Here is a 14,566-nt window from a genome sequence, read left to right as displayed (position 1 = left end):
TTTGTATTCATTCTCCATTTTAATTTGCAGCTAGTCATGGTTTTCTAAAATTGCCATAAAAATTAATTACAGTTTCCCTCCCTTTGAACCATTGCTTATGATCCATTAGATAACCATCAGACCCAACTTCTGTAATTACCTTGTTTCTTTTACCTGAAGCTTTCACAAAGCATATGGTAATGTTTCAGGAGTATCCAGCACTATTCAGAGGTTTACTCCACTGGGTCATTTAGCTTTGCTAAGAATGCCGTGCTTCACTGGTTCTCTAGGGCTTGCATGTTTCCCTTTGCAGCAGCTTAGCATATTCTACAATGTACATGGCATATAAATTGTGAGTTCATAGAAATAGTCTCATTTTCCATAAAGAAAAAATTAAATAACATTTTTTGCAGTCCTCCCATTATTACCTTTTAGAGTTTCTTTTAATTAATAACCTGGAATTTTACCTCTTCTGGACGTAGCTAGTGGAGATCTCTGCCATGTTTGTGGCTGCTTATCCCTGCCAGGGTGTAGATTTCCGCTATTTCCCACCACCCACTCACACCGTTACTGTTGCTCTTGCCGATTTGGTGATGCTGCAGCGCGCTGTCATTCTCACAGCGGGCTTCTTAATCCCAGCCAGTGTAAGCCAATCACAATAATCACAAGGCTAAAACGGGGAAAGGGCAGCTCTGGTCCTTAAGGGGCCAGAACTGTCCGGTCCCTAAGAGGTTAAACAAGTGAAGTTACTTTTTATTTATATAGCACCATCATTTTACTTAACACTATGACGACATGCATTGTAGAAAAATACCTACCAAAATCATGCAGATTAAATATACATTTCTGTTGCACTGACATTTTCCACACACTGCTTACCAGAGTAATTTGTGAGGTTTTTTTTGTTCCCCATAAAAAGTTCCTGAACGAAACGTAGGCAGTATTTTTACAAACTACACAGTCCAACGTGAAAACTGTAGATTGGTGCAGATGGTAGAGAGATTTGTGCTTGCCACACATTGACACATTATGATAATGTTTGTTACATGTGACATGTTTAAAGTTATTCCAGTATATTTACATTAGTGATCACACACTGTAAGCTTTGGTGATCTGAGTGATATCTCTCAGATTAGTCTGCCATTGTCTGGTTAGCTTCATGAGTTGAGCTTTTCTGTTGGGTATTGAAACACACATCTTTGCACTGTGGAACTAAAGGCCCATGGCCACTTGCAGGGTCGGTTCTAGACTCTTTGATGCTTGAAGCAAACACAAGCAAGAGAAAAGGAAGGACAGAGAAAGGAGTTTATGTTTTCATATGTTGACTGCAGGAGCATACTGTATCTACAAACCATGAAGTGCAGCCAGTATTTGTTCATCCCCCCCTTTTTGCACAGTGGATGGAACAGACACTAGTGGCTGCAAGACTCACAGGGGGACAGTCCTGTAAATTCGATAGTTTTGTACACTACAGGTGAAAGTGGGAGGAGAGGGACACCAGTGGCTGCATAGAAAAGGGTAGGGCGACGACAAGACTGGGATCATGAGCAGCTGGGTACATGAGTGGCAACAGTACCCATGTGAAAACAGGCATGCTGGTTTGAGCAAGCAGTGGCCAAGTGAAGCTCCCTTGGTTTGTGTTTGAGTCAACCAATTTTTCCTGTTCTGTTAGTAAAAATGTAGCCTAGTTTATATTTCAGTATAAATGGTACATACAAATTATCGAATGCTCAGTATACATTGTCCTTGTTCATTTCTGGTCACTGGGATTTCACTGCATCCATCAGGTTATTATACTCCCAGAGGTACTGCCTCTGCCTGTGAAGCATGAGGTCATGAGTTTGACTCCCAGTTCAGGAAAAAAAATTCATTCTTATTAGATATAGCAAAAGGATCCCCCCCCCCCCCCAGCATGCTTCAAGCTGAATTGTCATACAGCAATGTTTTTCATATGAGAGACTTGGTGCTTTGTACGTTTCAATACCGTTGCAGGTGTGCAAGGGAACTGTAGTGGTGCAGCACCCAAGTGCTTTCTGAGAGAACTTATTGGCTGTTGGATTGTGCTACAAATGAAAGTGTTTCCTTAGCTTTATTAGAGCCAGTGATGGATGACTGCTCTGAATTGTTTTTCTGGCTCTGTGCACATCCTCATCCACAATATATCTCTACACACAAAATGACTTGTTCCTTAGATAAACAATAGGCTGTAACCAAACCGTACCTTTTCCTTTTCAAGCAAAATGTGTTTTTTTTCCAGAGACTGTTAATGGAAGATATTAGTTTTCTTACAGGTTTGCTCTCGTTTGTAACGGTTGACCGTAAAATTCCCCAGCTGAACTTAAAGAAGTGTTTGGTTCTGTTACTTTGGATTACTACTTACCCTGGTTTTAAGTTTATGTTGCTTATTTTTTGTCATGACCGCAAACAAGATAATTAGATAATGCCTGACACGAGGCACAAATGTTTGCTCAGTGGCAGAGTTTGTTTCCTTTGTGCATAACCCCCTTGTTTAGCCGATGTCAAACCACTTCCATGGCACCTGGTCAGGATCCTCCCCATCAGCCATTTCTTGTAGCAGCATTCCATTGCAATAGAGGGAAGGCTTATTGGACGATGCTCCTCTCCTTTGACGTCTGCATTGCCTTTTAGCTCCACAGGCATAATGTGTTGTTAACTTCTTCAGGTGCTTCACAGCTTCTGGCTGGATTGAACCTGTACCAGATAGAAAACTATTCCTGTAAAAACCGATCCATTTTCCTGTTTGGTGTCGCTGCCCGCTCAGTACCTGTCACCATGTTCCTCTACCCCCATCCTTTCGGGTCCCTGCATGCTCAAAATGCTGTTATACCAATCCCAAAGCCCCATCAGAAGCATCAGGCTTTGGAAAACCAGTGGTTTTCCAAGTACAAATGGAAATCCTCTCTGAGCACCAGCAAGCATTTTCTTTGGTCCACTATTCAGTGAACTAATGAGAATCCTCCCTGGGGAAGGATTACTCCCATTGGTGTATTGAAAACCAATTGTAGCACGATGCTTCTGATGGGGAACTGGGATACCAGTGTTTCTAAGCCAATATGATCTTCTGTGAGGTCTCAACCACACATCTAGTGTGTTTATAGTTGCCTAAAATGCCTGCAAGGGGCATTCTTGAAGGGTTTGTGGAGCTGCCATTGGGCAGCTCTCCCTGGCTGCACCCCCTGCCGCTCCCCCGTCTCCCTGCACGCTGTGAATGAGACACAGTTTCTCATTCCAGCGTTGTGACCCAGAGATCAGGAAATTGAAAATAGGCCATTGCAGTCCACAGGAGTGGCGGGGGGCTGCAGTTTTTGCAGTTACCTGATTCACTCAAGACCCCCGAACCACACCCCCACCCCGGATCAGGTAGCCTACTTTTTTTTTTTTGTTTGTTATGAGCCCAATTCTGGCTCTCTTTAACACTAAACTGGATTGTTGATAACTTAAAGAACCTCCATCAAACTTGAATCAAACTTGACCTTGCTGGAAAGGAAAGCACTAATATTGCTCACGCAACCTGCTAGCAGAACAGTGAAGGTGTTCTTAATACCCATTGCCTGTTTGTTTAGATGATTAGCGTTCTAATTTTACTAATAGTTACAAGGTAGCAATCAATGGGAAAAGGAATCTTGGAGCATTGCAGAAGACTCTGGACGCTCCCTCACAAAAGTTTTGTGATCCCTGCTTTGGTTACATAATTGCCATTTTGGATTTAGGAAAACTGTGTTTAGGCTGATTGTTTTATATGAAAATTACGGTACTTAAAGTATACCCGAGCCAAAGCTTGGTATTAAATCAGATACTTGCCGGGGAAGAGGGAAGCCTGTGGATCCTAATGAAGCTTTCCTCTCTGTCCTCTGGTCCCCCATCGCTGAGCACGGACCCTCCAAAGATTACCGCCAAGGGCTTGTATGTAATGTGATCGGGGCTGCAATTCACTTGAAGTACGAGTGCAGTTGTGCTGTAAGCTAGAGCCGCTCATGCACCAACCCCTCTGTGCTACTGCATGGTTGTGCTTGTGCGGCTGCACTAGTGTCAGAAGAGGAGTGTGGCACAGATCATCTTAGAGGGTCTGCAAGTGGCTACAGGGACCAGAGGATGCTGAGAAAAGACTCATTAGGATCCAGAGGCTTCCCGCTCCTTACTTAAGTATGTAATTCTAAACCCATGTTCCGGCTCGGGGCTCTCTTTAAATGCCTTATGCGGAGAATAGGGTTACAGAGGTAGAAAACCCAGGGAATCTGTCTATACACTTTAAGAATAATAGTATTCATTACTGTATAGCAAATGTTTACTGTGGGCAGACTCATAACTATAAATATGTTTATTTTTCTGTGATACAGAAGCCTGTGAAACTTCAGGAGCTCACTTACATCAAGCAACCATTTCCCCAAGTAGAAGCCTAACTCATTTGCCTGAAGGTCATGGAACAGCAAATAGAATCTCCACTTTTGGAAGAGCCCCTTTGTCATTAGAGTCTACAGAGCCTAAGCAGCAATCAGGGCAGGTGAACACTAGAAGTATTAAGAGAAGCTCATCTCCTACTTTCACATCACCCACAAGAACTAAATCGGGTTCAGTACTGGGGAAGATCCCTGTGATACCGAACAGGAGTAACTTTTCCCTTGTGGCATCTGGTCTGAGTCAGACTGAGGTGGTAAGTAAAGTCTTTGCCCACGTTTCCAGTGTTTATTCTATAAGCCAATTAGCATGAATATTTTGGAGCACACCTATTGATGTTTGTATATCTTTGAACTTCTCATGTTTTGGATAATTAGAAGAAGAAAACGGGATCATATGTATGCAATAATGTAACATCTGAACTCCTCATCTGTCAGTATATACAAAACATCAGTTTCTTTACTTTTTCTTTTTCTAACCATAGGGAAGTGAATTATTGGATAAGGTGTGTAGGTGTTGTCAGGCCATTACTCAGTCAATTAGGTATTGATGACTCAACATCAACACTATCTCTGGGCACTTCTCAGTAATCCTGTGTTCTGCAGTCCATGGTGATTTTGTATTTGTCCAAGCTGATGGTCCATGTTCTTTGAGATTGTACTTTACTAGGTTTAATATTGCAAATGTTTTTCCAACTGTTTCCCATCAACATATTTCCCATCAACTTTTTCTCCTGGTGTTATTTCATCAAACTGTTGCACTTGCTTCTTCAGAAAGCATGCTATTATGAGTGGTGTGTTTTTTATTGTCTGTCCAAAAAAGCATTTCCCCAAAAGTGCAAAGCAAAAATAGGTTTGCAGAAGTATTTGCACCCTTTCCAATTTCCTGTGCTTTTGTTTATCCATCAATAATTCATTGTTTTAGACTTCAGCTAGGTTCAGTATAATACAGAAGTCAGCCCAAGTAAACACAATACACCGCTTCTGTATGCTTATTTAATTTATTGATGGGAAACCGTTCACTAATTCCCACATCACTCAAGTGAAAACGTAATTTCCTCTTTAGTCGCTCAGTTAACCAATAATCCATATTTCAATAACAGGAGGTAAAATTAGACTAGACACAGCGAGCTTGATTGCTGAGAGACCTGTAAACACTTAAATAGAACCTTTTTAATTATGTGGAATTGTCTGAAAGGTCTGAACAAACACATCTTTCCTTCATCAGAAAGCATTCTTAAAGATCTGAGATAGAAAGTTACTGAAAATTATCAGTTGTGAAAGGTTTATAAAGCATATCAAACAATCTTAACATCTGAGACTTCAGTGAATCACAAAGAGAGCCAGTAGCTGCATATGGAGGAAACTTAAGCTCTCTACATACAGCTAGTTTGCCAAGAATCGTTAGTGTGTCTCATTGATGGTACAAGACAGTGGTCATCGTCTGTGTAGACTGTTCCATCCTGGTGGATCCGTTTGGACAACAATTGCTGCAATCCATTGAAACTACTTATGTGGGACTAGTTATGCAATTTTGGGTCTTCATTTTCATGCTTTCACTAACAACTTTCATTGTGCCATCGCTGCATTGAAACATGCTCTGACATTGTTCGTTTGCCGTTAACCATTAGGAATCGCTCGTTTTTTTAACTATGCCGGTCGAGTATGTGTATGGAACAAAGAACAGTGGTAAATCTGCCCAAGAATGGCTTTCCTAGTAAAATTACTTTCAGAGAACATAGAAAACTCCTCTAGGAAGCCACAGACGGACCCAGATGCAACTTCAGGCCTCTTAGCTCAGTGAGTATCATCAGGATTCTGCCACTAGAGAGATACTGGTCAAAACTGGTGTTCATGGGGGAGTTGTAAGGTGAAAACATCTCTCAAACAAAATCACAGAAGCCTAATATTTGCCAAAAAAGTATTGATTACTGCCAAATGCCTTTGTTAGGTTGGGTTCACATTGGCACAAAAAAGTTCCATTTAGCAGAACAAAATGAAAGGGATGTGAATGGATTCTATGCAAAGCAATGAGATCTGTTTACATCAGTCTGTCTGGGATGGACCCATTAGTTCACTTCTAACGAACGAAATGCAAGTTTGGGTAGTCTGCGATGATTCCGGATCATCCGGACGAAATTAATGCCGATGAGTATACCAAGTGGGTATAGCGACTGGGAACGGAACGCATAGATGAAAAACTGATGCCTAATGTAATAAACTGATCTTTTTGACACTGAAAATGGATCGTTTTTCAACTGAGCCTACTAGTATTTGGACTGAAGAGTCAGAGGAACTTTATGAAATGCAAGTGTCAATGCTTCTGACCATGGTGCTAGTGTGATGGTGGAGTCATGTGTTGCTGATTCTGCTGCCATAATTGAGAGAAGTATGAATTTAGCGCTCTCCCAGTGTTATCCATTTATGAGCCCAGGATCTGAATTCAGACCCAACTGGGTTGTGCAGTAGTACAAAGAGACAGAGCATGAGAGATAGTAAAGATTTGGAGTGGCTCAGTCAACATCCTGATTTGAACGTCATTGAATTGATTTAATTTTCTTTAACGTACCCCGTAGGGCTTTTTGAAGGTCTCTGAAACCACATTTTTTTTCTATTACAGATTTGTTGTACATACCTGGCTGACATGATCCAGCCCATAGCTAGATTAAAATGTCCAGCGCTAGCTGCACGGTTTTTCATAATGTATTATTCAGGCTTTGGAGAATGGCCAGTGCGGGCAAAGACATGGCTGTTATTTGACATTGAAAAAGCTGATCATGCACCACCAACCATGAGTGCATTTATGCTTCATACACATTGCTAAATGGAATCAGTATGCGGTGCAGATTTCGGAGAAAGCAGTGGGACATTTCATAGCAACTAAAGCAGATAGTTGAAATGGCTCCCTGTCGGCATGCGTGTTTTATAGGTGATTATTCCTCTAAAATATCTTAATCCTGACACTTTGTGTTATTTGTGTGGCTCGGAGGAACTCTGGCGAGGAAATTATATCCAGTGTCTGGTTAAGCATGTACAAATGATTTACAGCTTGCTGGGTGTGAAGTGCTATTTTATACATGAAGCTCCACTTCATGCCAGAAAAATCTGTGTGCCATCTTTACTGTAATATCTGCCGCCTTTTCGTTTATAGGAAACCGAATGCGCTCTAGATTTCAGCGTTTTTTTTATAAATCTTTGTCTTTTTGTTTTGTTAATTGCTTATTGTATAGATAGCAAAGCCAATCTATGATTATTTTGTTACAGTTTTGTTATATATCATTTAATGTACAAACTGAGTTAAAGGGACTCCGAGGAGTGCCCGAATGTAAAAGAATACACTTACCTGGGGCTTCTTCCAGCTCACAGTAGGCAGAGAGGTCCCGCAGCGTATATTTCTTAATGGTCTTTCTAAAGTACATCCTGCCCAGTAACACTCCTGTTCCTGTGTCAGTAGTTAAACCTACACTCCCGGTAGGCATTGCGAAGCTAGTGTGTGCAAGGCTGCAGCTGTCTGTGCAGAAACAATCAAAATAAGGAATCTGAAACAATGTATGCATCTGATCTTTGAGGGTGGCTGTTTTTTGTTGTCTAACAAAAACACTTTGAGAATGGCCTTGTGTAGTAATTTTGGGTACCTGCAGTCGGTGGTTTCATAAGCTGAGGTGTCGGATTCAAGATAATTCACCAATAAAATGTAATTTAAAATAATCCTAAAAAAAATGCACTGCTACAACTAATTGTCACCAATCAGTAGAATACTGGACTATAAATGATATGCTTCAATAAGGGTTCACAAGTGTACACTGTCTTGATTAGAACCCGTGTTCTGTATATAAAGTGAATGTACGATATCCGATTCATAATTCGAAGTGCTCAATGCAAAACATATAGTGCAAAAAAAGTGTTTTAAATGAACAAATGCAAAAAGCATTCAGCAAAATAAGCAGCAATGCACCTGTATAATGTTAAATCAAAGTGAATGGAGCAGCTTGGTAGAAATGGATAGAGAGCATATTGAGTAATACATAGGAATACATCACGCAGTTGTAATATGTTAGGTAAGGTCAGGATAGGTAGAAGGATCAGTGCAATGGAGACTCCCCAACACCCCCTCTAGTTCTGTGGAGTACAATCTGCTTTTCTGGAGCGACCAATTAGCAGTCTCGTGAGACTTTGGCGGTTTTTCGTCTTTCCACTCTCAAGTGGTTTTCCGCATTTGTCATACAGCAGCTTTTGTAAGCCTATGGTTGATGCAATTTGCTTAAGACTTGTTTCCCATCAGATATGCGCTTTGGGAGGCGTGTCTCTTTTACATACCGGTCTTTGCTGATTGGTCCCCACAGAGGTGTCCAGACTTTTTGATTGGCTCCCAGGTTTGAGCCATAGTAAAAGGCCTCCTTTACACTGGAAATCACAAAATGCTAGCAAAATCACTAGCATTTTGCAAAGGGATTTTTCACTGTAAAGGAAAGCGATTTTGGAATTATTGTGATTTGCGATTCCATAACATTGAAACGCAGTTGCTCTGAGATCACTAAAAAATGCTGCATGCAGAGCTTTTGTGATTTCAGCAAATCGCTTGATCGCTAAGTGTGAAAATTGCCATAAATTTTACATTATCGTTTTTTAAAACACTAGTGACTGCCAGCAAATGAAAAGGCAGCTGAAATTGCTAGTAAAGCGCTCCAGTGTTAATGAGGCCTACATAGGGCTGTTGCAGTGTATTCTTGTCAGAGGGTTGGTTGGCTTAAATAGAAGAGGATGCTCCTCTTGAACCTCTCTATAACAAGCACTTACCGTAATCTTTGCCATGTGATTGTACCTATTTATCCGAATGCAATAAAAAGGCAACTTAAATGCAGTGGAGATGGTGCTTGATCGAATTCCTACTTGTCAAAATATATTTTGGACATTGATTGGGAATGTCTGTATCGTGCAGCAAGAAGCTAGCAACAGCAGAACCAGCATTGGTGAATGGTGTAAGTCCTAGGTTCTCAACGTGTGGTACGCGTACCCCAGGGGGTACTTCTGATGGTTTCAAGGGGTACTCAGGCTTGATATACTTGACTAAGAATAACAAATTTAGAGTTTTAGAAAATGACAAATCTTATTTTAAAAACACCAAATTAGTGTTTTAAGTGATTAAAAGCAATAGTAAATGCTTGGAAATTGTTCAGAACTAATTATCATATACTACAATTAAATATATATTTGTCAAGGGGTACTTGTGATAATGTTTACTGTGCTAGGGGGTACTTGGTGAGTACGGGGTTTTAAAAGGGGTACATACCAATATAATGTTGAGAAACACTGGTGTAAGTGGTAGAAGAGGTAACATGATCAATATCAGGAAGATATTTATCCTTTACCCAATGTGTACCACATACTGCATAATGTGTACCTGGTTTTATTTATCTGTGATAGTCTATTACTCAAGTCTGATTTTTGCTTTCACTGTCCAAGTATTGTCAAAAGGCAGAGAGGAGGAGCACTCTGTAGTGTGCCAATGTTTTTATTAGTGTACAAGGACAATAAAAAATACACTCACGGTGGAGTAGTAGGAATAAGTATGTAGATGGGCATGAAGCCCTTCAATGTGTCCTGGGTGGGTGCAGCTTCAAAACCGCCATAGCTAACAGTAGTTTGTAGACCAGATGGTAGATGGATCCTAGGTGCCTCGCTGCGGGACTCCTGTGTGCTGGTGACATCACAATGTGTTTCAGCGTATTCACGCCTTCGTCAGTTAACCACCACCGTCAAAAACCTGAGCGGTTCTTGCCTTTTTCATGATTGCTAACTCAGTAAAGGACCAGCCTTTAAAGCGTTGCTATCATATAAATCCGGCATAGCGGGGTCTGAACCCTCTACTCTACAGACTGCTGATTCCCCCTGACCAAGCAGCACAAGTTTCACACTGGCTGTCCATAGAGTATTGTCATAAGTCTATGCCGAGTAAGTTGATCAATAAATGACAAGTGACAGAGAGCCTTTATGTATTTGGGAGTAGTAGCCTCAAGTAGGTAGACCCCATGTACATTTATACACCTTATAAGGGCAGCTCCTGGTGAACTAAAAATGCTGCCCATCAGTCTCTGTGGCTCTCTGCTATGGCAGGACATAACTACCACTTACCCTGCTTTGGCTGCTACACTTCACCTCTTGCATGTTATATGAGGAGAGAGGCTGTTTGCAATAACCCTACCCGTTCAGATAGGTGTTCCCTGCCATGATGGTAAACACAGTGCAATATGTTCTGTGTAAGTGCCTGTTCTGTATCCATGTGATCCTGCTGATGGGAAAGTGAAAACCTAGATAATTAGGCAAGAGTTGATGATTCTGGCTACAGGAAAGTGACACCAGCATTTTTGGGTACTATCTTTACACCAGCTGACAAAAGTAGGCACAAATACCTTCAATAATTACTATACGGGCTACATTTATAGGTGAAATAGATATTGGAGATATTTTTTATGAACGTATATGTTGCAGGTTCTGCTATGGTGAGATAAGCATCATTGAGCTGTAATGGATACTTGCCAAAGCCTTGGCAGCAATATTTAGGATGCATACAAATTCCAACTTTGATTGGCCAATCATTGACCAAATTGTACCACTTCCATTTAGTATACTATGAACAGATTGTGTAGATAAGTTCTTATACTACATAGTTTGATGGAAAAAAGACATCTGTCCAAGTCCAACCAGAACAATAAAAACACCCCAAAAAATAAACAGTAGGTATCTTTCTATCTTGGACCCTCACAATACCCCAGTTGATTCAGGGGACAGCATTGGCCAATCAAAATTGAATGTATGTGCGCACCATTAGTTTTGATTTTACCATCCTGTTGTCCTAGCAGTGTACCGGCTTCACAGGATGTCCCCTACATACTGTATCTGTGTGGACATTGATGAGAAGTAACCATAACGCACCGCTTCCATTCTCTTGAATAGAGGGGTGTCTGTTTTAATATGGGCTGATTCATTAGGAAGATGTGTGAGGCACATCTACAAGAGCACATCTACAAGAGCACATCTAAAATAAAATCAGCCATTATGTTGTTAGCAATCCTTTCCAGCTCCAGTCTAGGATGATCTCTGGCCCTCTAGCTGCTTGAGTAGATCACGACTAAACAGTGAAAATTCCAGCAATTAATCAGAGCGCGATTACTAACGATGCTGGCAGCCTTGTGTGGGATGTCATTAGGCTTGGCACCAGGCCTTTCCTCCACAAGTGTATAATTCTGCATAGAACGTGACAACACAACCTTCAGGAACTTAATTAAAACTATTACAGCGATTCTGCTATATCATATGCCATGTCAGGATTAGTAAGATGATGGATATAATAAAAAGGAAATGAGTGCATTATGCTGTTTAAACGTTGTCCTCCATCACTGTCATCCTGGGATGAGGAGTAACAGGGTTTATATTCTGAGATTATATAGAGAGCTGTACCGGTTATCTTCTCTGTTTGCTGAAGTGTCTGTGACAATGGTCCTCACGCACTCAATGTATAAGGACACACAGTCCGTGTCCTATGTTTCCAGGCAGGTCAGAGAATAAAAGGAACAAAAAAAGTAACTGGTTGCTGTTGTCTTTTTTTTGTTGTTGTTGTTAACATTTTGTGAAGGAAAGAAGAGATTATCCATATGAACAGGCCATATTTTGGATTGTATCTACCTGGTTTAATGAGTACAGGGTTCATTAGTACTACTCGCCCACTTCCATAATAAGTTGTGGAAATGCCCAAAAAAAGTAAAAACTAGTGCAAGTAAATTGGAGCAATTCTGGTGTAAAACACATGTAGATGTTGAGCAGTTGTACACAGTGTCCAATCATAATCCGTGAACTGGACATCTGGTCCATTTTTGCAGTTTTGTTCCAGTTTTCCCTGCACAGGTGTTAATAAATGAGCCACATGCTGTGATAGTCCTCTAGTTCAAGATGGCACATACCAGAGGTAAGTTAAAGGACTATTAAAGCTTAGAGGAGGAAAGCCTGATGCTCCTTCATGGAGCAGGAGTGACTACCAGGGCTCAAACCAGGGCCACTGCAGAGTAGCAGCATTCGATGCCCTCCCCCCTTCCTACACTAACGCTGCTCCCTCGGGACCCTGCAGGATAGCGGCAGCCAGTGCCAGATGGTATACCCCCCTTTCCAAAGCTGTCTCTCTGCCAACCCAAAGAAGCTGCTGCATAATACAGCAGCAGCAGGGAACACTTACCTGTCAGGCCAGCGTGCCAGACCACGGTCTTGCTCCTCCTGGTCTTGCTCCTTCCGGTCAAGTGGCATGTCTTCACCACGGACCTGGCATGGCAGCATGCTCGTAAGTTATAATGAAGACAGGACTCCAGATGGGGAGAACAGGTGAGATCGCTCCACTGTTGCTATAATCTGCAGGGGCCGCAAGGATTACTATTATCCTACAGGTGGCGGAGAGATTGGTTGGCGGGAGACCTGGTGCCAGTCCTTATAATGTGTTGTTTGGTCCATAAAATGCACAGACTTTTTTTCCTTTCACTTGTCTTGTATACAAACTTACAATATATATGATACAAGAACATTTGTAGACTATTGATAGCCATACACTGATAGTTTTAATGTAAATAACTTGATTTTAAAGCAGTTGACAAGGAATCTAAAGCAACAAGCTGTTTGTGTTAACACAATTTGCTGCAGATTCTGTCCAAAGCAGTTTTTAACATTTCTGAACTGGTTTGATTTGAATTTGGTTGGAAAAGGAGAACTATTCATCATTTGTTTATCTAAGATTATGGTTTAGTTTTTGCATAACTGCAATGCTTTTACTGAAGCAGTTTTGTTACACACTACCTCTGCCTATAGGATTGCAGTAAGACAGTATAGTGTCTGCTTCTGTTTCATGCTTTCCTATGGCAATTGTTCAATGTAGCAGCTTCGGTTTTTGCATCAAGGCAAGCAGGCTTCTTTTGTGAATTTATTTTTTTTCCTGTATGTTGAGGCATCTGCTTTTGACAACGACCTTTTGGCATTCGCTCCACTTTCGTACTTTGTAGCTTGCAACGTTCTGAGAGTTGGGCCACATGCCATCAACAAAACTCATCTCATAATCCCTCCATCAGAGCTCTCAATTCCACTTGCTTCATAAATTATTGAGAAATGAATTTGAATTGCACTGCAAAGAAGAATTGATCTGTAAAATCCACAGTTTGAGCATTCAGGAATTCTATTTCCTGTTTCAGGCAGAAAAAATAAGATTTTCTGAGACCTGACTGGAAGAAAAGTGAGGTTTCTGCATCTATTCTAATAGGAAACGACTTTGTTCTTGAACTACGGCTGGTGTATCTATGGCTTCTCCCATTGTGTTGATTTTGTATGTGCTGTCTTGTACTCACACACACAGTACAGTGCTGTTGAGGTATTTTCATTAATAATGCCCTTGTGCATATTTTTCTCTCTACAATGTTTTTTTTTAAACTTTTGCAGAGAAGGTTGTCTCTTTGAGCTTGAATCCGAATGAGAAGGGATTTCTTCCTTATTTGAATAGTGTTTCTTTTTTTTTAAGTTTTGCATAATATGGACAGGAATTAAATTCTTGGATGGGTCTTACTGCTGTGAATGTTGCCATTGAGAAGCTTTTGCCTCACTTCTTGTAGTTTGCACTGGAACAGGGCTATGAGGAGATTCTCAAAATTTGTCACTGAAACAAAAATTTGGCACTATATCTCAAGCCAGGTACCGGTTCTGGCGACAATTATCATAGGTGTTACTAACACTTCCTCTAATGCTGAATACTCCCCTGAAGAGGCAGGAAGATGGATAATAGTGACGTCACCTGATAAGTGTTCCCCCGAACCAGCTTCCTGCGTGTGGGGAGCAAATGAGAGTTCAAACGATAGTGGCACTCTGCACGGGAGTCGTCAGTGATCTGCTGTGACGGTCATTATCGCTGTGCGTCGCAAAGAGTCCACCTAATTGCCCTAATTGCACCCTTGTACCCACCTCGAGATCACAGAAACATTCGCTGCGCGCTCATAAAATCGCCAGTCGTTGGAAGAATCGCACACAAAATCGCGACATGGGTACTAGCCTTGAGGGTTACAGTCCTTTTTAACAGTTTTTTTTATTTTCCTCCTGCTAATCTCATAGTGTTACCAGCGTTTGGTGGGAGGCTAATTTAAGTGTTATGG

At 41.2% G+C, this 14,566-nt stretch overlaps 1 protein-coding gene across 9 annotated transcripts in view; it reads left to right on the top strand.

Moving 5' to 3' along the window:
* The window catches only part of BRCA1 (BRCA1 DNA repair associated), a 243,881-nt gene that overhangs the window by 130,578 nt on the left and 98,737 nt on the right, over positions 1 to 14,566 (top strand). For 8 of the 9 annotated variants that reach the window (XM_068264418.1, XM_068264421.1, XM_068264423.1 and 5 more), the window contains exon 15: positions 4,338 to 4,651. In XM_068264418.1, coding sequence (XP_068120519.1) covers positions 4,338 to 4,651 — 314 coding nt within the window. Of the gene's footprint in view, positions 1 to 4,337; positions 4,652 to 6,025; positions 6,129 to 14,566 lie in introns of those variants that run through there. The other variant, XM_068264424.1, reaches the window with a different exon arrangement.

This window comes from Hyperolius riggenbachi, chromosome 12 (genome assembly GCF_040937935.1).
Source record: "Hyperolius riggenbachi isolate aHypRig1 chromosome 12, aHypRig1.pri, whole genome shotgun sequence".
NCBI lineage: Eukaryota > Metazoa > Chordata > Amphibia > Anura > Hyperoliidae > Hyperolius > Hyperolius riggenbachi.
Note: the sequence above shows the minus strand (reverse complement) of the source record. Positions and strands in the feature narration are given on the sequence as shown.